The 25,806-nt window shown below is 32.1% G+C and overlaps 1 protein-coding gene across 3 annotated transcripts in view; it reads right to left on the reverse strand.

Moving 5' to 3' along the window:
- The window catches only part of LOC126748660 (toll-like receptor 2), a 105,154-nt gene extending 81,800 nt beyond the window's left edge, over nucleotides 1-23,354 (reverse strand). Inside the window, exons 1-3 of one of the 3 annotated variants that reach the window (XM_050458038.1) lie at nucleotides 23,293-23,354; nucleotides 22,533-22,747; nucleotides 6,545-6,727 (exon numbers count right to left, since the gene is read on the reverse strand). In XM_050458038.1, coding sequence (XP_050313995.1) covers nucleotides 6,545-6,727; nucleotides 22,533-22,577 — 228 coding nt within the window. In that variant the 5' untranslated portion in view covers nucleotides 22,578-22,747; nucleotides 23,293-23,354. Of the gene's footprint in view, nucleotides 1-6,544; nucleotides 6,728-19,024; nucleotides 19,329-22,532; nucleotides 22,748-23,292 lie in introns of those variants that run through there. The other 2 variants (XM_050458036.1, XM_050458037.1) reach the window with 2 other exon arrangements.
- Nucleotides 23,355-25,806: the final 2,452 nt, after the last annotated feature.

Consider the following 25,806-nt stretch of genomic DNA (forward strand, 5'->3'; position numbering starts at 1 on the left):
TTGCCCCTGTGCACATGTTGGACTCAAACAAAGTTGTTGTTTACTAATTCTAGCCTTTCAATGTTCTAAGTCTATCATAAACAACACCGACAGACAATTCACAACAATTTGGTTTTAAGAAACATTGAACCAAATACCTTTAAATAAAGATGGTGATACATTATTCAAGCATTAAATAGGGAGGAAAATACATCGCCTGTCTAAGGCAATCCGCTATACTCATACATCAAACGTCGGCGTCGTCAACTTCATTACTGTTATTTAATATATTTTTTGTTGGCAACACTAAGAATGTTCAGAGTTACCAACATCAAAAAGACACAACCACTATAAAAATGGCGGCCACCAGCCAGGGGTCATTTTTGGGTATCGTGGCCATATGCATTAGCAGTCCAGGTATATTTATTAAGTTCGTGCTCAAAAATTATTAAAAAACTTAATAATTTCTTAAGAGCTACTTAACAAAGGCTGCCAAGCGCCCTTATCCCCATCTTGTAGAAAAAAAATATTTTTAAGGTTATGACATTGTTTTAAATTATTAATAAAATATATTTATATAAATGTTAAATATTTTTAGTTTTTTAGTTTTACACTCTTTTGCTCGTATTTTGAAATGTAAGTTTATTGGTCAAGCTTATTTAGGGTTCTACTTACGTTTAGTTTATTTTTTTTTACCTATAGTGTATAGTTTTTAGTAGTTCATCTTGTTTGTGATGTTATAAAACAGACTTTTTACAGTTTAACCCGAAATAAAACGCAACCTAAAGCGAGATGAAAGAAAACAACTTGTTTACGCTCATACGCAATATAATAATTAATTTAATACTGCAACTTAACACCGTTACAGAGTGACATTCGCATAGTGGACAAACACAGAAGTAACAACATATGACACTAGATGTCGCTACTTTGTTCAACTTTAAATACAAAACGGCCACAGTAAACTTTTGGTATACTTATTCACAACAGCTTGAAGGCTTAATTTAAATTTTCCAGAAGTTGTATATTTGTTTTGGAAGTCAGTATTATTATTAATCGCTTTCAGCAAAAACAATGTAGAAAATTCTAAACATTTCAAATTATTCCATATATCTTTAAAAGAGACCACGTTTCGGGACATTTTATTCAGTTTTAATTGCTTATTCAGTTTTTACCTTAAAAACAATTATACGACAGTCAACGCGAGTTAGGTTAGAGTTTTTGACGTTGCCAATAAAAGTGTGTTCCTGAATTTCGTTACAATATTAGGAGCTTAAACCTTTACCATATAATATTAACTGGAGGTGAACAGCCGACATTTTTAAGAAATGAATAAGGTTAAAACTAGGTAGTCCTTCCCATTTAAACAAATAAGGGTGACTGCTACCCCTAAGGTGTTGGAGTTGACAGTGATTTTATATGAATTTTCATTCTTTTCAATTTGGCCCACGAGATCACCCCTTGACATCTGAAATCGAAATTTATGCCATCGACCTGAATTCTTAAAACATTTAAGAAACTGCATCACTAGTAGATGTCATAATCTTACACTCGATATTTTTTGCAATGTCTGAGAATACTTTGAACAATTGGTATACTATTAAATGGACGTAAATAGCGGACAGTTTCAACAATTAATAAGATTAAAAAATAAGGGTGAATGCTACCCCTAAGGGTTGGAGTAATTACCATCGTGTGAAAAGCCAATACTAGCGATGCTAAATATATCGTTACATCGATAAGCCATTTAAGTGTTAAATGGTCTATTATGAAGATTATGAGCTATATTTAGAGCAACCATATTAAAGTATTATATCAAATTTTTATTATTGTTGAGCCATTGACTGATTATACAGGGTGTCCCGAAATTACATCGCAATATTTTACCAGCCGCATCTTTGTCTAAAAATAAGACAAAAAGTCCATATACAGTATGGTTCAAAAGTGCATCGTTTTTAAGTTACAGGGTGTTTTATGAATCATGTTAAAGATGGTTTTTTGTTAATATATCCGGAACGCCTAGTTGTAATCTTTTGAAATTTTCAACATTTACTATTGGTTTTATTAAAAACTGATATTGCAACCATTTTTGCCAAAATGTACAGAGGGTCGTGTAAAATAAGTCGTCGGTAAAGTTTAAATTGTTAAAACCTTGTTTCTAGCAACTCCGTGATAAGTTTGGTATTAGAATTGAAAAGAACAAACATTTTTACATAAAAAAGGTGCTCTTGACTAATTTCGATAGGAGCTTCCGTTTTCGAAAAAATTAGATGTAAATGTTTTGCAAAGAGAACGCGTAAGTTATTTTGGTAACAGTTAATAAAATTAAAAAGCATCTTAAAAATCCGTTGGGGATAAACATGACCTAAGACTATCACAAATACTTTATTTAATATCAAAAATTGTTTTTCGAGTTCAATTGTTTTTTTTTTATGTAATTGAATAGGTAAAAAAAGGAACCATTAATTTATTACATAAAAAAAAAACATAAAAACACCAAACAAAAAAGCACAAATTACAACAAATGTTCAAAGAGGTTTCCATTTTGCTGAAGACACAATCTTCCCCTACGCGTTATTGCGCGAGTAGCCCTTAAAACAAAAAATGGATTTCTCTTTATTTCATTAACAGCCCAATTAATCCTTTGCATCAGTTGTTCACGGGTATTTATCTCCACGGCATATACCAACTCATTTAAATGTCCCCATAAATAATAATCTAACGAAGTTAGATCTGGAGATCGAGCAGGCCAATTTATAGGACCACCTCGACCAATCCAACGTTCAGGAAAATGGTTATTCATCCACTCACGAAAAATCATGTTTTGGCGTAAGATAAGAGGAACTTCTTCCAGAAGCTCCACAAGATTATTTTCCAGCATATGAAGATAATTCTTCGAAGTTAGCCGATTGGGTAATTCTATCGGGCCAATAAGTTGGTCCCCGATTAATCCCGACCACAAATTTACCGAAAACCTTCTTTGAAAATTACTACGCCTTATGGCTCTTGGATTTTGATCTGCCCAACAATGCATAATATTATGCATGTTAAATGAACCATTTCGTGTGAAAGTGGCTTCGTCCGTATATAAAATGGAAGGAATTAAGTTTGGATTATTAATCACCCATTGACAAAATTGAATCCTCAACGGAAAATCGTCTGGCTCTAAATCTTAGACCCGCTGGTAATGAAACGGATGTAACCCTTGGGATCTTAGCATTCTTCCAATCTAATAAAAATTAAATTACTATCGTAACAATAAGTAATTTTTTTAATTACTTACTATAGAGCGAGGGATATGTGTGGCTCTTGACACATTTTTTATACTTGCCCCCGGATTTTCTTCAAAAAAATTTAAAACATGTTCTAAATTATAATCTTCTTGTGGTCTGCCTTGTACACGAGCTCTTTGAAAACTTCCGTTATTGCATAAATCTCTGTGAGTGTTTATAAAAACTTGACGATCTGGAACATATCTTAGGGGAAATCTTCGGAGATACTCACGGACAGCCGCTAATGAACTGCCATTACACAAACCATAAACAAAATGCATGTCAGCTAACTCTTGATTTGTCAATCTATCCATAATTTTTGAAAAATGAATCACAAAAAAGAACTAATTTACTTTGCCAAAGCAAATTTAAAAAATGTGAAATGTCAACAAAACGTTAAACAAAATTTAACAAATAAACTAATTGTCAACAAACACAGCCAACTATTATTTTACAAGATGTTATTTGTCGTTACTTTTTGAAATACCAATTCATGATTTATTAATAATTGATTTTTTCGAAAACGGAAGCTCCTATCGAAATTAGACAAGAGCACCTTTTTTATGTAAAAATGTTTGTTCTTTTCAATTCTAATATCAAAATTATCACGGAGTTGCTAGAAGAAAAGTTTTAACATTTAAACTTTTAAACTTTACCGACCACTTATTTTACACGATCCTGTACACATTTTGGCAAAAATGGTTGCAATATCAGTTTTTAATAAAACCAATAGTAAATGTTGAAAATTTCAAAAGATTACAACTAGGCGTTCCGGATATATTAACAAAAAACCATGTTTAACATGATTCATAAAACACCCTGTAACTTAAAAACGATGCACTTTTGAACCATACTGTATATGGACTTTTTGTCTTATTTTTAGACAAAGATGCGGCTGGTAAAATATTGCGATGTAATTTCGGGACTCCCTGTATATTCAACATTTTCAATTTCATTTAACTTATCTGTTTTTTTCTTACAAAATGTTTATAACTAAACAATATTGACAATAATAAATAAATAAATATGTATACTCTAAATAAATAAATAAATAAATATAAATACTCTATCTAACCGCACACTTAAAAAAAGTACTTCAAAATAATACATATATAAGTTCAAACTATAAATTAGCTTATAAAACAAAACGATCCTATATAGACATAATCATATCATACATTTAATCAAGTAATGCAGTTAACTAAAAAGTGAAAAAAAGAAAAAACATGATTTTCGTAAAATACTAAACTAGAAACTACTATTAAAATGGAGTTTGGTCGATATTTTGAAGGAAGCGAGTGAGTGCTTACACTTCAGATCATGAGGCAATGAATGTATTATAGATTTTAACACCGGTATAGCTAAATGAGGCTTAAAAGTTGGTAGTTTTATGCTTTGGGGTACAAAAATTTTTAGAATGACGCATATCACGACCATGAACTTACCAGGTTCTCATATAAGTACCTGGGGACAGTTTATAAATAAGACTAGCCATATAAACTTTGAATCGTTCTTCCAGCCTTAGCGATTGAGATTCGATAAATAACGTTGTTACATGGTCATATTTTTGCTTACAATCACTAAATTTTAGGCAAGCATTTTGTAATTTTTGCAAGCTATATTTATCTCTTTGAGCAAGGGCTGGCCAGAATAAAACGCTTCCATAACTGATCACTGAGAGGACTAATGATTGAGTTAACTTTAACTTAATGTTAGTTGATAAATTATCTTAATACATGTACAAGACTTTTAATTTATAGTAAGCTTTTTGTAAAATATTAGAAACATGATATTATCGATAAATATACCTAAGTTTTTTTCGCAGCTAGTCGGCAGATTAACTCTCTGGATGGAGACATTTACGCCCAAATCATTCCACACAGGAATCCCAAAAACCAATAGTTTTGACTTAGCAGCATTAAGAGCCAGCTTATGGCAACTAGACACCTGCACAATAGCATCAAGATTCCCTATGGCGGTATTAATTTGATTAATTGAAAATGAGTGATAAGGTTGAACATCATCCGCGTATTGATGCGACTTGCATATTTTAAGAAACTAAAGAAAATCAGACGTGTAAACTGAAAACAAAAGTGGTCCCAGAATACTACCCTGCGGAACTCCCTGACCAATTGCGAAAATGCTGAGCCGAGACGTACTCTTTGCACTCTATTAGCCAAATAATCATAAAGAAGATACAAAGCTGAGTCGTGTAGGCCAAAATATTTTAATTTGGCAAGCAAAATAGAATGATCAAGAGTATCAAATGCTTACTATAGTCTAACAGCACCATTGGAGTAGCTTCTTTTTATCCATTAGTTATCCAGCAGTAGCTTTAGCTTTGTTATTATCCTTAGCGCGAAGAATATCATCGTATACATGCAATAGTGCTGTTTCCGTACCATGCCGGCATATGAACCCAGACTGGTATCAGGAATAATTTTACTATTTATAAAAAATGTTTTTAATTGCTGGTGCACGACTTTTTCCAGTATTTTGAAAAGGGTAGGTAGGATGCTTATAGGACGGTAACGTGAGCTCAGCAGGCCTATTTACTTTGGGAATGGGTAATAAATCCGCCTTTTTCCATTCGCTGGAAAATCTGGATAACGAAAGAGCCTTATTGATGATGTGTTTGATATAAGGAGTAAGGTAAGGGACTAAAAAGGAAATCATCTTAATGCCAATAGCATCAGACCCAATGGAGACAGACTTTATATTAGATATTATATTCTCAATATCACTCTCACTCATCTCCCTAAACTTAAACTTGTTCTCAACATCAGGGTATAAATATTAATATATTTATATATTTATATTAATATGTACCAAATATTAATATATTTATATAATATATTTGTATTATATAAATATATATTAATATATTTGGTATTTATTTCATTATTAAGAGGTAATGAATTAGTCTTCGAAATACTATTAATAAAAAAGTAATTAAATTGTTCAGCATCGATAACAGTATTGGAGTGAGCTGGTAACTTTGAATTTTTAGGTGTTATATTAAAACACTTTAAAGTTTTCCAAAATGAGGCCGGAATACACTAATTGTAACAAAAAACTTTACTAACAAAAGGTCATAAAAAAAGTAAGCTTAAGTGGTATATAAAACAATCACATAAAAAAGCACACTTGCACTGTAAAGGTGTGAAAAGCTTCATCGTTCAAAACGCTGAAAAAAATGCTAAAATTGCACTAAAATGTAGATAAAGTACACATCATTCTTTTACTAATTTAAACTAATGTTATCCTTATTTTTACTGAATAAAAGTTCTTACTTCTACGTTTGACGCCAGACATTTTGGAAACTCCTTTATATCTTTATTATAGCAATCTGATGTTTTTAAGCCATAAACTCGAGTCGTTTTACATTTTTTACTTTCTTGGCAGCTATACAGACTTTGAGGTACCAATAAAATAAAGAACATAATCCAGAGCAGCTCCATTTTCGAACGATAAACCTAAAAAACAAAATGTGATTAAAATAAAAATATTTAATAAACTCTTATTTTATAAACGACCAAAATTCTATAAATAAAACACGAGTGGTCATAACTCTCAGCTATTCCTTTCTAAAAATATTCTAGAAGACCTAAAGACCCTCTGTTCTGTTCCCAAACAATTGGATAACAGATGTGGGTAGATTCCCACCATTGTTCGGAGGCTCATTAGTATTCATATCACGTCCTAGCCTAGGATTGCTTTTAGCACCATGTGGTCTTATTTTGGGCCCGGTACTTTTCCGTAGCTTATAATTAGTAAGGAAATTTTATGCTTATTTAAATTGAGTATTTTTACAATATGGCTTCATACCTATAATAGTTAGGTGGAAGGTGGAATAAATGCTTATTGCTGGAAACTAAGGCAAAAAATAACCTAATATTGTATATAATAATGTCAGGCAGGACACACCTCTTGGTGGAACTGAGTGAGCTTAGGAGGACGTAAGAAAGCTCTTTAAAAAAATTAAAATTAAATCTCAGAATGAAGAGAACTGGGAGTGTCAATATAGATAAAGCTTAACCAGATAGAATGACGCGATAAAAAAGGCGGAAAGAGAAGGTTGGAGGAAACTATGCATGGACCTAATTGAGCTACCAGCATATGCAAGACTCCACAAGGCAATAGCGAAAAGGCCGCAACAGATCCTTGTTTCGTGCATAAATTCCAATGGAGACCATATATTCTCTGGGACATTGTCATATAACAACCGAGAAGGAAACGCTCAGCTTAATGCTGAACATCCACTTCGGAAATTCTCCATTCAATACAGGTCCAATACCCGACTTCTGTTATTTCAAGCAACGGAAAACAGGCAAAAATGGTTGTTACCTACGAGACCTACGAGAAAGTTTAATGGGCGATAAACACCTTCAAACCATTTAAGTCTCCCGGAATAAATGGCATTATACATATCATGTTCCAGCAGGGCAAAGAACTGCTACTACCCGGTTGTACAAAATAATCCGGGCTAGACGAGCCACGGCGCATATATCAGAAAGGATTCCTCCTCTGTGATTCATTTCCCGTGAAGGTAAATATAAAGTATTCTACCAAAACCTTCCGACCAATCTGCCTTACATTGTTCCTACTGAAAATAGAGAAAAACCTCATAGAAAGATATATTAGCAATAATGGACTACAGGCTAGCCCTCTACATCGACATTAAGATGCCTACCAAACAGATAAAAGCCAAGGTGTGTAAGATGTAAACGGAAGCGGAAGTACTCTCACCGCTGCTGTGAAAGCCTGCCGACATTACTGAGAGATAGCATATCTCGCTGTGGGATACGCAGATGACATCGCTCGACTAGCACAGGGAGGGACCACCAGACTCATGTATTCGAAAAAATGCAAAAAGATCTAAATGTTGTCGTCGCACGACTAACTGGGCAAAACCTGCAAGAATCCCCCTAATTGGCTTCATAAAAAGGAAAAAACTAGAGTCCATAAGAGACTGAGTGCTCTTGGCACGAAGAGAAGATCATATATCTAGGAGTGCCTCTGGTTAAAAACAAGCTACAATAAGCACTTAAATAATACAAATAAGGTCATGAAAACTCTTACAGACTTACAGGCAGACATAATACCAATCCAGACCTGTGTTCAACTGATGAGAGAAGAGGCGCAAAAAGACTGAACCATCGCAATTATTACAGGAGACTAGGCAGCAACAAACGCTTTATAATAGTTTGGGACCAGGTCAAAGACTGTACAAAACTGCTGGGAGGATCCTGCATCCCTTGCCAAAGAACAAAAAAGGCCAGTGAGTGATCCTATCACAGAATATAGGCAACCATGGTGCTGCAAGAAGGTCAAACCAACTTGCAATGAAGGTGTCCAGCCACATACACATAGGCTCTGAACCCACATGTTGTGTCAGAAAAAAAATCTGGAAAAGGGATATTAGACACCGGTTGGAATTTGAGCATAAAAGCTACTGGGAATAGATGCCAAAGCTGGAACTCTCCAAATACCTTTTGGCCTAGCACGCCCTTCAGGGGGAGAACATACTCTCCATGCAACAACTGCAAAAGATAGCAAGGCTGCTCACAGACCATGCACCCTGTAGGAAACACCTACACAGACCCGAAAAAGTAGATGTACCACTATGTAGAGATTGTGAGGAAGTGGAAGAAAGCACTCTTCACATAATATTCTTCTGCAACGCATTTAATCAGACCAGGGCGACAGTCCTGGGCAAAGTGAAGCTCTTACTAAAGAGAATAATAGCTTGGGCCAATTGGACCAACTGGTACCAACCAGCTGGGGAAGGTCTACTGGGTAACCGGGCCGGAGTCCCACACTACCGGGATTCAAGAACTACCGGTGTCCATAAAGAATTTATTCGCCGACAAAAACCTACTATTTCAAATGTAGAAGCCTTGCTTATAAATTAGTAACGCTTAAGCAGATTATTCCTATACTACAAAGGCTGTTTAAAACGAATGACATATCCCCTAAACATAAAAGCAGTAATAAAGTAAATAAAAGATAAGTATTCTCGTTGTTGTCTTTGCGTTATTATTTAATTTTTTGGCTACAAATTAATAATTAGTTATGCGCAACTAGAAAATTGTTGAAAATAATTTTGAGCATTTTATTTTTGCATCTAAGAATTGAACTCGATTTTTTATTTCATTCTAGCCACTTGACATTTCAAGCCATTTTAATGGTTTGCCTATTTAATCCCTTGTATCAAGTTTTTCGTATTCCTTCAGGTTATCACCTAATGCAAGAATCACTGCTGCCACATCACTTTAAAATTGCAGATATGAAATTGCGTTTAAATAGATAATAGAAAAACTGCAATTATTTACAGCAGAACAATAAATAACCATAAATTCACTCTTTCACTCGTATCAGTCAACAAAAAAATTTCAAAAGTCGAATAAATACTACGTCAACACGTATTTTAAGTGGAATTCGTCAAGTAAATTCGCAAAGGTATATCCATGATTTCAGAAAACGAAAAACCTAATTTAATTTCATTGGCATTTATAGATGCTAAATCAATGATAATAAAGAACAACAGAAAATTTGCGTTGGTAAATAAACAGTTGGCCACTATTAACATTTTTAATCTAAATTCCTGGAAAATTCGAGATAAAAAATTAGAGATATAACTGGCAGAAAATATATCCTCCTAAAATGAAAAATAGACAAATCTGAGACAAATGTAAAAAATAGACAATCTGTTTTCTGTAATTTCTAGTCACATTGACCTGGTTTTCTTGTATACATGTACACAGTGAACCGGTCTGTTTTAAGCTGCAGGTGGCAAATTCATACGTGTATAGTTTTTATCTGCTCTTTTTACTGCTTGATGTACTAAGCTAATATTTTTGCTTTGGTACTATTTTTGTAATAATTTATTTATGTTATATATATATTTCATGCCAAATGGAACCACGCTCCCACCTAGATTGGGAGAATATTCTTTTACCCCAGATATGTAAAATTTTAGGATTGCGCTCTGTGGTGACCGTTTTCGAACCTGTAAGTTATTCAGATATGGAAAAGTTAAGAATCCGTTTTTTGCTTTGACCAGCCCTTTTGGGAGAACAAACTTACTTAGAAAGCTTTATTATATCCATAAACGATTTTTGATCATTATACGATAACGATAAAGACGATCACAAAAAATTTGTCTTAGCGGCAATAAAATGTAAGTTCACTGATAAAAGAAGAGACTTTCAATTTTCTAGGCCTGATTTAACATATTGGCTCTTAATTAAAGGTGCATTAAGATTAAAATTCGGTGACCCAATAACTTACCAAATTTAAAATTAATAATTTTCAGTATACTAAAATAGGAACGAAATCGATGAACCCTGAAAATTAGCCCAGCTAAGTCAAATTTAAAAAACCAACATGTACTAATTTTAACTGCTAATTCACCACACACGCTTAAAACTTTGCTTAAATCAAGATCATAGACCTAATCAGCTTTAACAATTGAACTCACATTGTTGAAGCTAATTAACAAAACCAATGTTATTTCCATCAGACCATAAATTCCTTAGCCCGTCCCAATACAATCAAGAACTCTTCAGAGACATTATCCCACTCACGCCCAAACCTTCGGTAAACCAAAGAACGTATTTCCTCCAACACACAAGCCCGTCTCAAACCCCCAAACATAACATTAGACACGATAATATTTTGCAACGCTTAGACCCTAAAAATTTCACCAGCCGAAGAACCAACCAACGTAGAGACATATCCTGCCCACAACAATGTTGATCCTTATCATCTTTTCGAACAACCCCCTGATATTATTGAAGTCTCCAATCAATATTCTACTGACTCTCCATATTAGACATATAGGCCTTCAAAATTTTTAAGACAAGGCCTATACCCAAACATTAACTTAAATAACATAGCCCAAAAAATAGAGCTGCCTTACTTTTATCATCCTAAAAAACAAATTACCATTCTTATTAATTCTAGCGCTTCCGACTCCATTATTACCCCAAAAATTGCAAATCTATACCCACGCAATATATTTATTAAACCCGTTGAAGTCGCATGTAAAAAGGTTTATAAGAAGACACAAAACCTAAAAATAAATTTATTAGAAGGGCATAACGACTTTGACTAGACAATAATGACCTGGCAACTATTTCGCAAAATTTGCACATTTCAAAACAACACCAAATAAACTTCATGCAGAAACGACCTTAGTTCTCTTGCAGGAAACATAATTTCGAGAACAACATTGTAATTATTAGTGAAAACGCAGAGAAATTCAAAACCAAAATACAAAACCTTTATGGCGAATTTAATTTGTTATTATTACTGCAGTTACACAAATTCTTAGTGTTAATGAGATCTTAGAAAAATTATTACGAATAATTTTTTTTGCTCGTCTAGGGACTAGATCTTGAAATATTGAGTTTTAAAAAAGTTAAAGTCATTTGGCAATATCTTGAAATATACTATCCTAAAAATGCTCTTTGGCCACTAAGACATTTATCTGAATTAACACTAGTATGTAAGACTCGCCTCCGCCCGCTAAATGTCCACAATGAGCAGCAGCAAGAGAAGTCAGCCCTCTTATCTGCAATAGGATCAAAGCCATGCTAAGTGACAGAAGAATAACGACCACCTTACAAGGCGAACGTGTGCGCTTCAAGATCGCGCGAGGATGCCCCTGGGAGGTGTACTAACTTCCCTCCTGTGGTCGCTACTCATTGACGAGCTGTTGGCCATAATTCGAGTGTGGGAGGTCGAAGTCCAAGCTTAAGTAGATGATCTGGTGATCCTAATAAAAGGGAATGATGAGAAAGCAATATCAATAGCACTACAAAAAGTGCTCAACATCATTCTAAAATGGTGCGAGAGCAAAGAAATGTCCATTAAATCGCTTAAAATGGTAATAGTGCCATTCACCAAAGAAAGGAATGTGGGCGAACTCAAACCGCTAATCTTGAAAGGTGAAACCATTCAATTTGCAACGGAGGCGAAATATGTTGATATAACGTTAGATAGGACCGTTAATTGGAACTCGCATCTTGACAACTGTCCCTACGGAACTGTCGCAGGATATGCGGCAAAACCTGGGGAATGAACCCAAAACACATGCAGTGGTTATACGCACAGGTCATCAGACATTAGAGTGATGGAGCAAAGCAACACAACAAAACTCTGCCTTCAAAGGCAGGCCTGCTTGCTCATTCAGGGGCGATTAGATTCACCCCGACAGCCGCGATGGAAGTACTACTTGGACTGACCCCTCTGCACATATACCTGCAAGGCGAAGCCATAAGAACTACTTACAGGCTGCACCATATCATAAATGGCATCTCTACAAAGTCTGGATGGAATCAACTGAACTGGTTGAGAAGGTGTGCACTCACAGCACACTTGGTATGCCATCAGACCTAATGTCAAGAAAAACACTAAACATGAGTTAATAGTGTTCCAGGTCAATATATCAGACCGAGCGGACTGGGAGCAGAAACGGATGGAACTAGAGAAAGCGGACATCTCAGTATATGGCAATTTTAAAATATCTGGGTTTTAATATACATTCATGCACCTTAATTGCTAGTTATTTACAAGGTAGAAGTCAAAGGGTAAAATTGAACGGTAAATTGTCCAATGAAAAACAGCTTTTATTTGGTGTTCCACAGGGATCCATTTTGGGACATCTTCTGTTTACATTGTATACTTCACAGATGGCCAAATACATTAGATTTGCACTTCTTCATTTTTACGCAGATGATACACAAATGTATAAATCCTGTAAGTTACACCAATTGCTACAAACCATAAATCAATTAAATGAAGATTTAAGTACGCTTCTTTCAATCTCACAGAAACATTGTTTAGAGCTCAATCCTTCTAAATCTCAAGTCTTACTTTTTGGTAGAAACAGGGCACAAAATTCACAATTACCTAATATTAAATTAACGTTAAATGACGAAAGTCTTATTGTCACCGATTTTGCTAAGAATTTGGGCCTAATTTTAGATAGCAGTTTAAGGTTCACTCAACACATTAATATGTGTATAAAGAAAGCCTTTATTAATTTAAAACTTATATTTAAGCAAAGACACTTATTAACAACTTTAATGAAAAGGATGCTCTGTGACTCTTTAGTGCTTTCCCATTTTAATTTTGCAGATGTAGTATATGGACCATGTTTGCTAGAGAGATAAATACCGTATCCAACTAATACAGAATCATTGCGTAAGGTTAATTGGGGTCTGCGGGGCAAGGAACAGGGAGTATCGGCTAAATTAAGAGAGTTGAACTGGCTTAGAATGGATGAGAGGCGTATTTATCACTCAATAGTTTTAGTTTATAAAATAATAGCAAGGAAATGTCCAGAATATTTATACAAAAAAATTAAGTTTCGCACTGAAATACATAACTTAGATCTTCGCGACAAAGGCTCTATAACCATACCACGTCACTCCACGTCTATCTTTGAGAGATCCTTTATTTATAATATAGCGAAGCTTTACAACAGGATTCCAAATAATTTGAAACATTTGCCGGAAGTATATTTTAAAAGAAAAAGTAGGTCTTACATTAAATATTTGATGTAGTATATTATGATGTTTTATAGTGGCTAATCTGATTTAGATATAATTTGCTTTTTTTTATATAAATTATAGTACCTATGTAAATTGTTATGTAGTTAGTTTTAGCTTAAGGTATAGGGTTCAGTAGAGTAGCTATAAGCTAGACTGCGCCGTAACAGACCTTAGCAATAAGTTTCTATCTTTGTATTATATGGGAAAATAAAAGTCATTATTATTATTATTATTATTATTATTATTATTATTATTATTATTATTATTATTATTATTATTATTATTATTATTATTATTATTATTATTATTATTATTATTATTATTATTATTATTATTATTATTATATTCAGACGGCTCCAAAACCAATTTTGGAGTAAGAGCTGGAATATACTGCAGTCACCCAAGGACAGAAAGGTCTGTCTATTCTGGAAACACTCATCCATTTTTCAGGGGAAAGTATATGCCATTGAAATCTGTGCAAGATTGCTTAGCCAAATGCAAATTGAAAACAGAACCATCAAAATATACAGTGACAGTCAGGCGTCTCTGAAAGCTTTAGAATCTTCTACCTGCACATCTAGAGCAATATGGAGTTGCAAAAATGAGCTCATACTGCTTGGGGAAGGAAACAAAATTACCTTAACATGGATTCCGAGACATGCTGGGCTTACAGGAAATGAGGCGGCTGACAAACTAGCCAAAAAAGGAGTAGCATCCAACCTGAACTAGTCCAGGTTCAGAACCAGCATTAGGCGTTGTCTACAATACGGCAAAACACACAATCTCAGACCTGGTGCACAACAAAGCTACTGGGAGGTATTGCCAGGACATAACCATGCGAAGAATTCATACCGGACGTAACAAGGAAGGTAACAGATACCACAAGGGAACTCAACAGGAACCACCTAAAAGCCCTAATGGGAATGTATACCGGCCACTGCAGACTGCATCACCACATAAATAGGATTGATTTGGCGGAAGTCGCCAAATGCAGACTATGCATGGAGGAAGACGAGACTGCAGAGCACATCCTATACAGATGTCCGGCACTAAAGAGAATCAGGCAGGACATCTTAGGCAATGCCTTAAAACGGAAGATATTAAGAATGCTTCTACACTCACAACAAACCTAAAGACTGGCCTCTTAGTTTTAAGTTATTTGGCAATTCTAGTAATCAAAATAACTATTTTTCAACAAAAACTATGGGATTTAAAATATGTATATTCTATACCTAATAACGAAACAAAAGTAGTTGTTAATAATAAATGCTACTGTACTAAATTGTGTTAATGCTTAATATATAAGTTCAGTAATATAATATTAATATATAAATAAGTTCCAATTGGATGTGCTCTCATCCCATTGCTAATAATAGCTATTGTTAATTGTCGTTAAGCTATAAAACAACTACCAAATACACACAGTGGCTCATAACAAATCCTTACTTTTCTGTACAAAATCGCCAGAAACTGTCGACGAGAATTGTTTTCACTTCCAAAAAGTAACCTTTTTGGACTGTGCTCTTATTTTTAGCCAAAGTGACGTTATCATAAATCAACAAAAATACCCACTATCTTCAAATAATATTTCTTTTACTATACCCAAAATTGAAAAACTCCAGGCGAAAAATCTGTCCCTCAACGCCAAGATTAACAATACAAATTAAACATACAGAAAATTCCAAAAAAAATTCAGGAAGGCCTCACAGAAACTTGGCAACCCCAGATGTTTAATACCATAAGGTATTCTTCATAAGCTCACAATGTATTTGTAATTACTTGTAACACTTAAATTACAAAACAGTTTTACCACTAACAACTACACAAAACTCTTTATTTTTACTCTCGACACGTGGTTCGCTAATGATTTTAGTATCTTAAACTAGTTACTAAAACTACCTACAAATGGCCTTATATTCTAACTATGTATTTAATAGAGCGGAAAATCCAATAAAGCATGGCCGAACAAATCTTAAATACTAACAATAAGTGACTATAAGGGATTGCACCTTTATCCTCGTTAATAATGTTTTGTTTATTTTTGAATATTGCTAAACTTTCATATGTATCTGATTTTCTATTATTATTAACTGGTTTTAGTAATTTTAATTATTTAGTTGTCTATCCCTACAAAGTGACTAGTATTTAAAACATGTTCAGCCACACGCCACACTGTTCTGGTTTGTCCTATGTACTTCTTATTACAATCGTTGCAATTAATATCATAGACCTCAGACTTTTCATTGGTCTTATTTTATCTTTTGGGTTTCATAAAAGACATCGTAACTCGGCCGAACTTTGATAGACCATTCTGAGATTTAAGTCTTTGAAAACCCTATTAAAGCCTCTCATCAAGATAGGATCGTATGGTATTGCAGCTAAAGTTTACTTATTTTCATCTTGTAGAAATGTGTTAGAGTTTTTAAAGTTAACTTTAAACCTATGTCTTAATCAGCTTATCTATAATAATGAGTCTTAATCTTATCTTGTCTTCAACAGTATTTCCCGATAAATAAAGACTGCAAGAATATCCCCGATACTCAAAAAGGGACCGAAGAACGACTTTCAAAATTAATGAGCTATATCGATCTTATGTAATTTCTCCAAACTTTTTGAAATAGTTCTTTATAATAGAATATATGCCCATGTCAAATTAGATATAGCACCTAATGAATTTGGTTTTGTCAAAAATCGCTCCTCTACAGTAAACCTGGCTTGCCTAAATGAGTATTTGTGTCAGCATTTGAATAATAGAGATCAGGTTGATGTAATATACCTTATTTTTTGCAAAGCTTTTGACCAAATTGACCACTTAGTACCTCTTCATAAGCTAACATTTTTTGGTTTTTCTAAGGATTTAGTTGCTTTAATAAAATCTTACTTACGAGGTCGTAAACAATTCGTTGAATATGAAGGCTTTAAGTCTCCTATATATGAAGTGTGCTCGGGAGTTCCGCAAGGATCTAATTTGGGCCCGCTTCTTTTTTTTTTGTTTATAAACGATCTTGCCAAATTACTGTCTTGTCAGAGTTTACTGTTTGCGGATGATATAAAATTGTTCACAAAAATAGATACTGAAGACGATTGCAAATTCCTTCAGGTAAATCTTAATAAAGTAGAGAATTGGTGCAATGTCAATAGACTATATTTAAATGTTAATAAATGCTCTATTCTCTCATTTTCTAGAAAACTGTTGCCAATCAATTTTTTTAAAAAATTAGTTATTTTCTTTATATTTTGACCAAAACATAGCTCCAAACAAATTTTTATTACTGCGGCACACAAAATTGAAATTATAAACGTAATTTACGAAGTTATTGTACATTAGTTTTCACTATAAAAAATTTTGACTATAGAGCAAATAATGTTGTGTTAGCCAGAGTGGATGAGGCGATTGATCTGGGAATTACTTATGATTCGAAATACTTTAACACATACTTCTCTTACATACGCTCAAAAATAGAATACGGATCTCTAATTTGGTACCTAATTTATTTGGTTTAGGAAGGTGTCTTTCCAGCCAGAGATTTGGATACTTAAATAAATTTAATATTATACCCTTAGCAAAAAGAAGATAAATTCTTTCCATAAAATTCTTATATAACATTATTGATAACAAGATTGACTGTCCCACCCTTTTGGCTAGATTAAATTTTCGGGTACCCAGAATAAATTCTAGGCATTTAGAATTATATTAATATTAATTTACATGAACGGTTCGATATTTTTGTTGACAGTTTAAGGTCCATTATAGAAAGTATAATAAAGTAAATAGGTGATGCAGAGTCTTTCTAGTATGTATATAAATAGTCTGTTTGAGTACATAGAATGTTAAGCATTTTGATTTTCCATTTTTATACATATTTTGGTATATTCTTTTTTCTTTCCTGCTTTGCATGTACTAAAGTAAAAACTTCAACATATTTTTTATTGTTTCTTTTTTTTCTTTCCTGTAATTGGGTAACAAACCTGTTGGAAATAAATGCCTCATATCAAATTCTAACTAATTATTATTTTTGATGACAAGAGTAAGAATGGAAGTTGGTTATTTGTTTTTTGTTCGAGGGTAAATTATAGATGGAAAACAGTTATTGAGTTGTTCTACAAAATTATCAATATTGCATTTGCTTTTGTCGAACACGGCAAACACATCATCAACATATCTAAACCAAACTCGTGGAAAGTATCGGAATGTATTTCTTGCACTTAACTCAAAACGGTTCATGAAGAGCACTGCTAGGAAGAAAGAGAGGCAATTAATTACTCATGGCTGTACTTTCCACTTTTTCATAGTAGTTCCGTTTGTTTATTACCGTTTTGAGGTATACTTGGTTAGAAGTCTTTTTCAACAAACTTAGTAATCCTCCAGTACCTTAAAAAATACATTACATATGCATTTATGCGATATACCATGTGATACGACATTTAAATCATTTTTTTGAAGAAGCCCTCACGAAGTCCACTCCCATTATTTTCTCTTTCTTGTGGCGAGTAGTAAGTAAAATTTCTTTAGGCGAGAAGATTTTCTCAATAACACAGTATTTTCAATTAACCATGCTTACCAAATCAATAATAGGTAAAAAAGGGTGTGATAAAAACAGGTTACGGTAATAAAGGAAAAAGGTTATGGACTATTATAAAATACAGTGGTTAAAAAATGTATAGGACTCTTAGCAAGTCGCTTTACGAAGCCATAAAATATGAAACAATACCCAATTAAAGGCCGTAATTCAAAAGGAATGGTCCAAATTGTATTGTAAAAAATTGGTGTGGTCAATGCCAAATCAATTACCTGATATTATAAAAAAAGAGTTTAACCTAATAATAGTTTGTTTGGCACATATGCAAAATGTACACGAATTTACGCTGACTATATTGGAGTATTTGGCTAGTATTTAGTTACAATAGAAAATATGAATAAATCTTTTGTGTAAATGATTTACATTTTTTGTTTTCCAACAAAAGAAAAATGTAAGTTTTAATTACAATTTTCAATTATAAATAAAATATAAAAGTTTTGAAGTGTAAAGAAGGATTTTATATATAGATTCATATTATGTGAATCACACCTTACACCTACAGATAACTGAAATATTTTTGTTAAGTAAAAAATTATTATGGTTTTTGTTTTTAAAAATTAGCCAATTAATAAATAGGACTTAACAATTTTAAGTAATTGAATTAAAGTTAAAAAAAAAAAGAAATACTTACCCCCTTTTACAGAAATTTAGATATATGTATACAACCACAAAAAATTCACATTACTACTTATTCGTTTCAGTTGTTATGAAGTCATCTCTGCGAGCACGCACTGGTTTAAAGTAGCAGCTAATAAACTTGATTAGTATAAATTGAAATTATTCTTTAATGAGCCGCATTATTTTATATCACCAAAATAGAATATGCATTGTCAAAAATAAGCCCTTGTTCAATAATTAGTGAAGTGAGAAAAAAATTGATTTTATTTAAACACAAACTAATTTTTGTTCCAGATTAAGTTGATGGTGGTTCTGAACAAAGCAGAACATCAATTGAGTCAATTAAAATGGTGTTTTACCGGACTGTCAAGAGTCCAATTTAATAAGATCGTATGTTCTCAGGCGAAGTTTAATTTAATCCGGGCATAATGTGTGCCTGCGGTAAATTTAACAGTTTTTAAATATTTATTAATATTTTTTTTCTAAAGAAACTTATACACACTTTAAGCTAATTAAAATTGGAGAACAATCATCTAAATTGATTTCCAAGAAATTTAATTCTTAATAATATAAATCATATAGCTTAATTTTAAATAAGTTTAATCGGCAAATTCCATTAGTAAAAAAATAATTATTTTTTATAATTCCGACTTTTAACTAATCTTAGTAACCGCGGTTTTGATCAATTTTCTATCAATGCTTTTATTGAAACGTGGTTGGTTTAAAACAATGTTTATATATTAATGTGATTTCTAAATATATCATTTAAAATATATACGATAATTTTAAAGTAAGACCTTGCTTCTTATACCAATGTACAGGGAGACAATTTAAAAACTTGAAATGGCCATACAGGTTGATTGATGGTACCTTAGACGTTTTCGGAGAACGGAAAATGGAACTTTTTTGAAAATTTGGCATAATGGATTTTAGCTAGTGATCTAACTATTAAAAATATTTATAGCGATACAGCGTTGCCGCTTATACCAAAAAATAGTAGCAACTTTGTTATTTTAAATGGAATACCCTTTATATTATTTTATTTTCTGATCCGCTATCACTTCATGATTGTTTTTGTTTAAGTTGTTCCTATACCTATCTTTAGAGGTTTTCGAAAAATTAGTTATTTTCTTTATATTTTGACCAAAACATAGCTCCAAACAAATTTTTATTACTGCGGCACACAAAATTGAAATTTACGTAACTAACGAAAAAACGTAATTTACGAAGTTATTGTACATTAGTTTTCACTATAAAAAATTGTTCTACGTTATACAGGGTTGCTCAAAATTAGTGATTTTACCGCTAGATACAATAATTGTGAAAAATTGATGTTTTTAATTAAATAACATATAACATATTTTAAAAGGAAATTGAAATCCCTTTCTAGCAAGGTGTGTTCCTGTATCAAAGTAGTTCGGTTTCTGAAATAAAAGCAATTTTCTGTAAAAATCGGAATATTTAGACATATTTGCTTGGCTATGAAATGAAAAAAGAATTGAATGGCTATGAAAGGTCATGACTCAACAATCCTATGCTATTGATGTTTGACAGTTACATTTAGTTGACTAATAGTAAATACGCTTGGGTGTTTTTTTAAATAGTGACCTAAAAATTCACTAAAATGGAAGAAATAGTTCTTCAAGTGAAGTTTTGATGAATCTATTTATTATTCATGGGCAATGTGACAAAATTGTAGCAAGAACATGCAGAAATTTCAACGAATTGTAACCCAATTTACAAAAAACGAATAAAAGAAAATTTGTGCGAATATAAAATATACAAGTATACAATGTGGTTCACAACTTAAAAATTATACAATTTTAACCAAGTAACGTCTGTAAGGTTTGATGAGAACAACATCGTGAATGTTTTAGCCTACTTTCACGCAATCCACAAGCATCCATCCGAAGTGCAGCAGATGATATAGGCCTAACTTATTATTCTGTGCAAAAAATTCTAGACGACAATAATATGCATCTCTTTAAATTTTCAAAAGTACATCAGCTGAAACTGGATGATTACCAAAGTCGCGTTCGATGTTGTGAGACACTCCTGACACGCACTCAAGAGGATACAAACTTTCTAAAAAAAAATAATATGGACAGATGAAGCAAAGTTTTCTAGAGAAGGTATTTTTAATAGAAGAAATCAAAATTTTTGGGCTAATCAAAATCCACATGCGGTTAAGAAAATGGGATTTCAAGAAAAATTTAGTTTTAATGTTTTTTGTTTACTAAAATACAATCAAATAGCCTTTTTCATTTACGAAGGGTCATTAAACTGCCGTAAATACCTTCACATTTTGCGCACAGTAGTAGAAGATTTTCTGGAAAATTTAATAACTAATTAACTCATTCTTAAGTTATGAAACAAATTGTATAAAGTCATTTTGTATTCGCACAAATTTTCTTTTATCAATTTTTTGTAAATTAGGGTACATTTCGTTGAACTTTGTCACATTGTCCATGAATAATAAATAGATTCATCAAAATTTAATTTGCATAACTATTTCTTTCCATTTCAATTAATTTTTAGGTAACAATTTTTTTTTAAGAAAAATTCACGTGTATTACTATTATTGATCAACTAAATTTAACTGTCAAACGTCAATAGCATAACATTGTTTGGTCATGACCTTTCATGGCAGCGTAAAGCAAATATGTCAAAATATTCCGATTTTTACAGAAACTTGCTTTTATTTCAGAAATCGCACTACTTAGATATAGGAACATGATACCTCGCTAGAAAGGGATTTTAATTTCCTTTTAGAATATACAGGATGTTTCATTAAAAAAATTCATTTTTCACAATCACTAATTTTGACCAACCCTGTATAATGTGGAACAAATTTTTATAGTGAAGACTAATGTGGAATACAAAATTACGCTTATAATTTAAATTTTCTTCCCGTTCCAGTGCCGTAGTAATAAAAATTTATTTGGAGCTATGTTTTGGTCAAAAAATAAAGAAAATAATTAATTTATCGAAAACCTCTAAAAATAGATATAGGAATATCTTATACAAAAACAATCATAAAGCGATAGCGGATCAGAAAATAAAATAATATACAGGGTATTTCATTTAAAATAACAAAGTTGCTACTACTTTTTGATAAAAGCGGCAACGCTGCATCGCTAAAAATCGTTTTTAATCGTTAGATCACTAGCTAAAACCCATGATTCCAAATTTTCAAAATAATTTTATTTTCCGTTCTCCGTAAACGTTTAAGGTACCATCAACCATCAATCACCCTATATATAAGGAACGAAAAACTGAATAAACGGCGAAAAAACGCTAAACACAGTTTCTATAAAATTAAAAAAGAACAAAAACAAGCATATTATTTCACCCTTATCAGCAACCCCAATAAGGGTGAAATAATATGCTTTTGGATAGGGTCGATTGATACATCATCTTGAAGCTCTTAAAATATGCTTTCCAATGATATAATAGGAAGCTACATTTCATTATTATTTAATTAAATATTGAAAATTATTTTTGTTATTTTGAAGACTTACTTTAATAAAGCCTACTTTCTTTTCTTTTCTTTTCTTCACGTACATTTACAAATGTTTTTCGGAATATAGCCCGGCATTCCTAAACTATTCTATACTGGAGCTGCATTCTGCAAGTATTATTTATAAAAATTTTCGTAATTGGAACTCTTCTAGTTCTATTCTGGTGACTGGATGCCCGAAGAGCTAAAGCAGGACTTCTAGGATGAAGTACTAACCTGTAATTTTGATAATTACAGGTTAAATATTAAATATTTACTCAAAGGAATTAAAACCCTAAATAGACATAAAAATATATAGAGCATTTCATTTAAAAAAAGCAAGTGCTCATTCAAAATTTAACACACTGTATACTTTTTAAGACCAAAACCAAACAAATTTAAAGTTTAAAGACAAAATATTTTAAAAGCTTGTGTATACCGGGTGACACAGAAAAAAGGTAACACTTAACTAAAAACTTTTTTACTTTCCAAGATAAACAAATGAAATTTGGTATACCGATAAGAGCATATTTTGACATATTTTATTATTTTTCGTTACTTCTGGTTTAACAGGAAGTAACAATAACTTTTTTATTTTAAATGGGACAATTGGTATATTATTACGTATTTTGATAGAAAATAATATTCTGAGAATAATGATAATGCATTTGCCACTTTTTGTTTTATGTTCATAGAAACAATAATTTTTTAAAATTAGGTGTCATAAATGCATTGAAAATTTTAATTTTTAGTCAAGTAATTACGGAAAAATAATAATTTACCTTGTGTTTTATTACTTAAATCAGTTTTTCAGAAATACAATCAGCAAATATTTCAAATATTAGTAACCATTGAAATTCTTTCAAAAACTACGGCAAATTTATTTGAATCTTGACAAGATGTCATGTATTATTATGTCAATCAAGAAATCCAAAGCTATCTATGCTATTTCTATTAATTAAACGCGTTTATTTATATGACTTAATTTTTTTCTTCTTATGGGCTTATTTATCAACCGTTTTAAAAAATAATCATATCAAATTATTGAAAAAAAGAAACCGCATTTCAAAGTGGTTGTTCCCAATTATGTGCCAGTTAAAAAAATAAAGTAAATGCCAAAATTAATGGTTTGGACATTTTAAATAGACGTGTAAAAGAGTTAAATCATAAAATGTAACGAAAACTATGTTTCCGTGATTTCTTGATGAAAAATTAAAACTTTCAACGCATTCATGCCACCCTATTTTAAAATAAAAAAAATGGTATTTTCTATAAGTATAAAACAAAAAGTAGCAAATGCAGTATAATTATTATCAGAATATTATTTTTTTATCGAAATACGTAATAATATACCAAGTGTCCCATTCAAAATAATAAAGTTAGTGTCATTTCTGGTTAAACTGAAAGTGATGGAAAACAACTGAATATGTCAAAAGATGTTCTTATAATATTTCTATCGAAATACCAAATTTCATTTGTTTATCTTGAATAGTAAATTAGTTATTAAGTGTTCCCTTTTTCCTGTGTCACCCGGTATATTATAAGTAGAATAATACTTTGATTAAAGAGTAGAATGCAAAACTGATTTATATAATGATTGGATATAATATTTAAAATAACAAAGTTGGTAACCATCCCCTACAAACGAGCACCCTGTAGACAAAAATGTAATAAAATGAAACTTCGATTGAAGCTAAAGGGCTTTGCACTTAATTTTTTAAACACCCTGTAGATTCATAGAAAAGGTATTAACCTCTAATAAAATGCCCACGCGGTACATATAAGGTGTTTCAAATTTGACGTTTAAAAAAATTACAAATTCGGAGTGGTTCCAAAGTTATTCGGAAAAATACGAAAATTTAAAAAATCAATAATATAAAAAAATAATATATTTTTTTATTTCTTATTCGATTTGAAAATAATTTGCACTTTTGCATTGCCACTTTTTTCGTGCTACATGACGGTGTTTTTAGATTTTTAAAACGACGTTTCGTCTTTTGCCAACCATCATCAACTTTGTTTTTTCTGATAGGTGTTACATTTTGGTTTTTGCATTTTTTAAATCTCTGCAAAATTACCTTTGTAACGATATGTTATAAGTAATATTTATTTTTCGTAAAAAACCCGATTTTTTGGAAAAAAGTAAATTTGCCGTAGTAGGCTGTGCATAAACTGACAAGACAATATTTAAACTATCAGTAAATGTTACACGTTATCAATACAAGATAGACATAAATACTAGCATAAATGCATATGGCCACGATACCCAAAAACCATGTGGCCATCATTAAAAATGGTGGCCACCATTTTTATAGTGGTTGTGTCCTTTTGATGTTGGTCACCCAGAACATTTTAGTGTTGCCAACAAAAAACATTAAATAACGTTAATGAAGTTGACGACGTTGACATTTGACGTGCGAGTATAACGGATTGCCTAGTGCGATTTGTAAACGACGCTTTGGTATATCGTTTGGAACCGGCGATGTATCTTTCTCCTTATTTAATACGTGAATAATGTATCACCATCTTTATTTAAAGGTATTTGGTTCAGTTTCTCAAAACCGAATTATTGCGAATTGTCTGTGTTGTTTATGATCGAATAATATATTGAGTTTTTGACAGAATAATATAAAATAAAAAATAAAAATAATGTATAAAATATATATCCCTTTAAAATAATGTATCACACCATGGGGTAGCCATTTGACATACCACCAGTATTGACATACCAAGTTTGGCGTAAATAAGATATTCATTATTTCTAGACATTTTCGCTAACTGTTTGCTTACACATTTACCGATTTCATTTTTTTTTGTAACGTTGAATAGAGAATTTTACGCTGCTTACTATGATGTATCACACGATGGGGGTTTGATTTGACATATTAAAGTGAGGTAAGCTGGAAGTGATTGACAGAACTTCAGTAAATGCATAATTAAACGTCCCCCTGTATATCTAATTTGACGTGTTTTTTTTTAAGAAAATTAAGGGTGGATCGTTTTGAAATGAAAGCACTGTATAGGATATTTTTGATATTTATTGTTTTTCGAGGTATCCTTGTTAAGGACTATGATTTGACAATCTGCGACAATACAGTGTGTTTAGTATATGCTGGGTGTATAAGAAAGTATGTACTTACTTGCATGGTGTTCAGAGACATTAAGAGGATTCTAATAGTTTTTAGGGACAAGATATCTTTAATGTTCAAGTTGTAATGGATCACAGTTGGAAGGGTAAGGTATTTATTGTTAATATCTTTAAATTAAACTTTGAGAAGTTTATACTTGTAAACATT

The sequence above is a fragment of the Anthonomus grandis genome, chromosome 22, assembly GCF_022605725.1.
Source record: "Anthonomus grandis grandis chromosome 22, icAntGran1.3, whole genome shotgun sequence".
Lineage (NCBI taxonomy): Eukaryota > Metazoa > Arthropoda > Insecta > Coleoptera > Curculionidae > Anthonomus > Anthonomus grandis.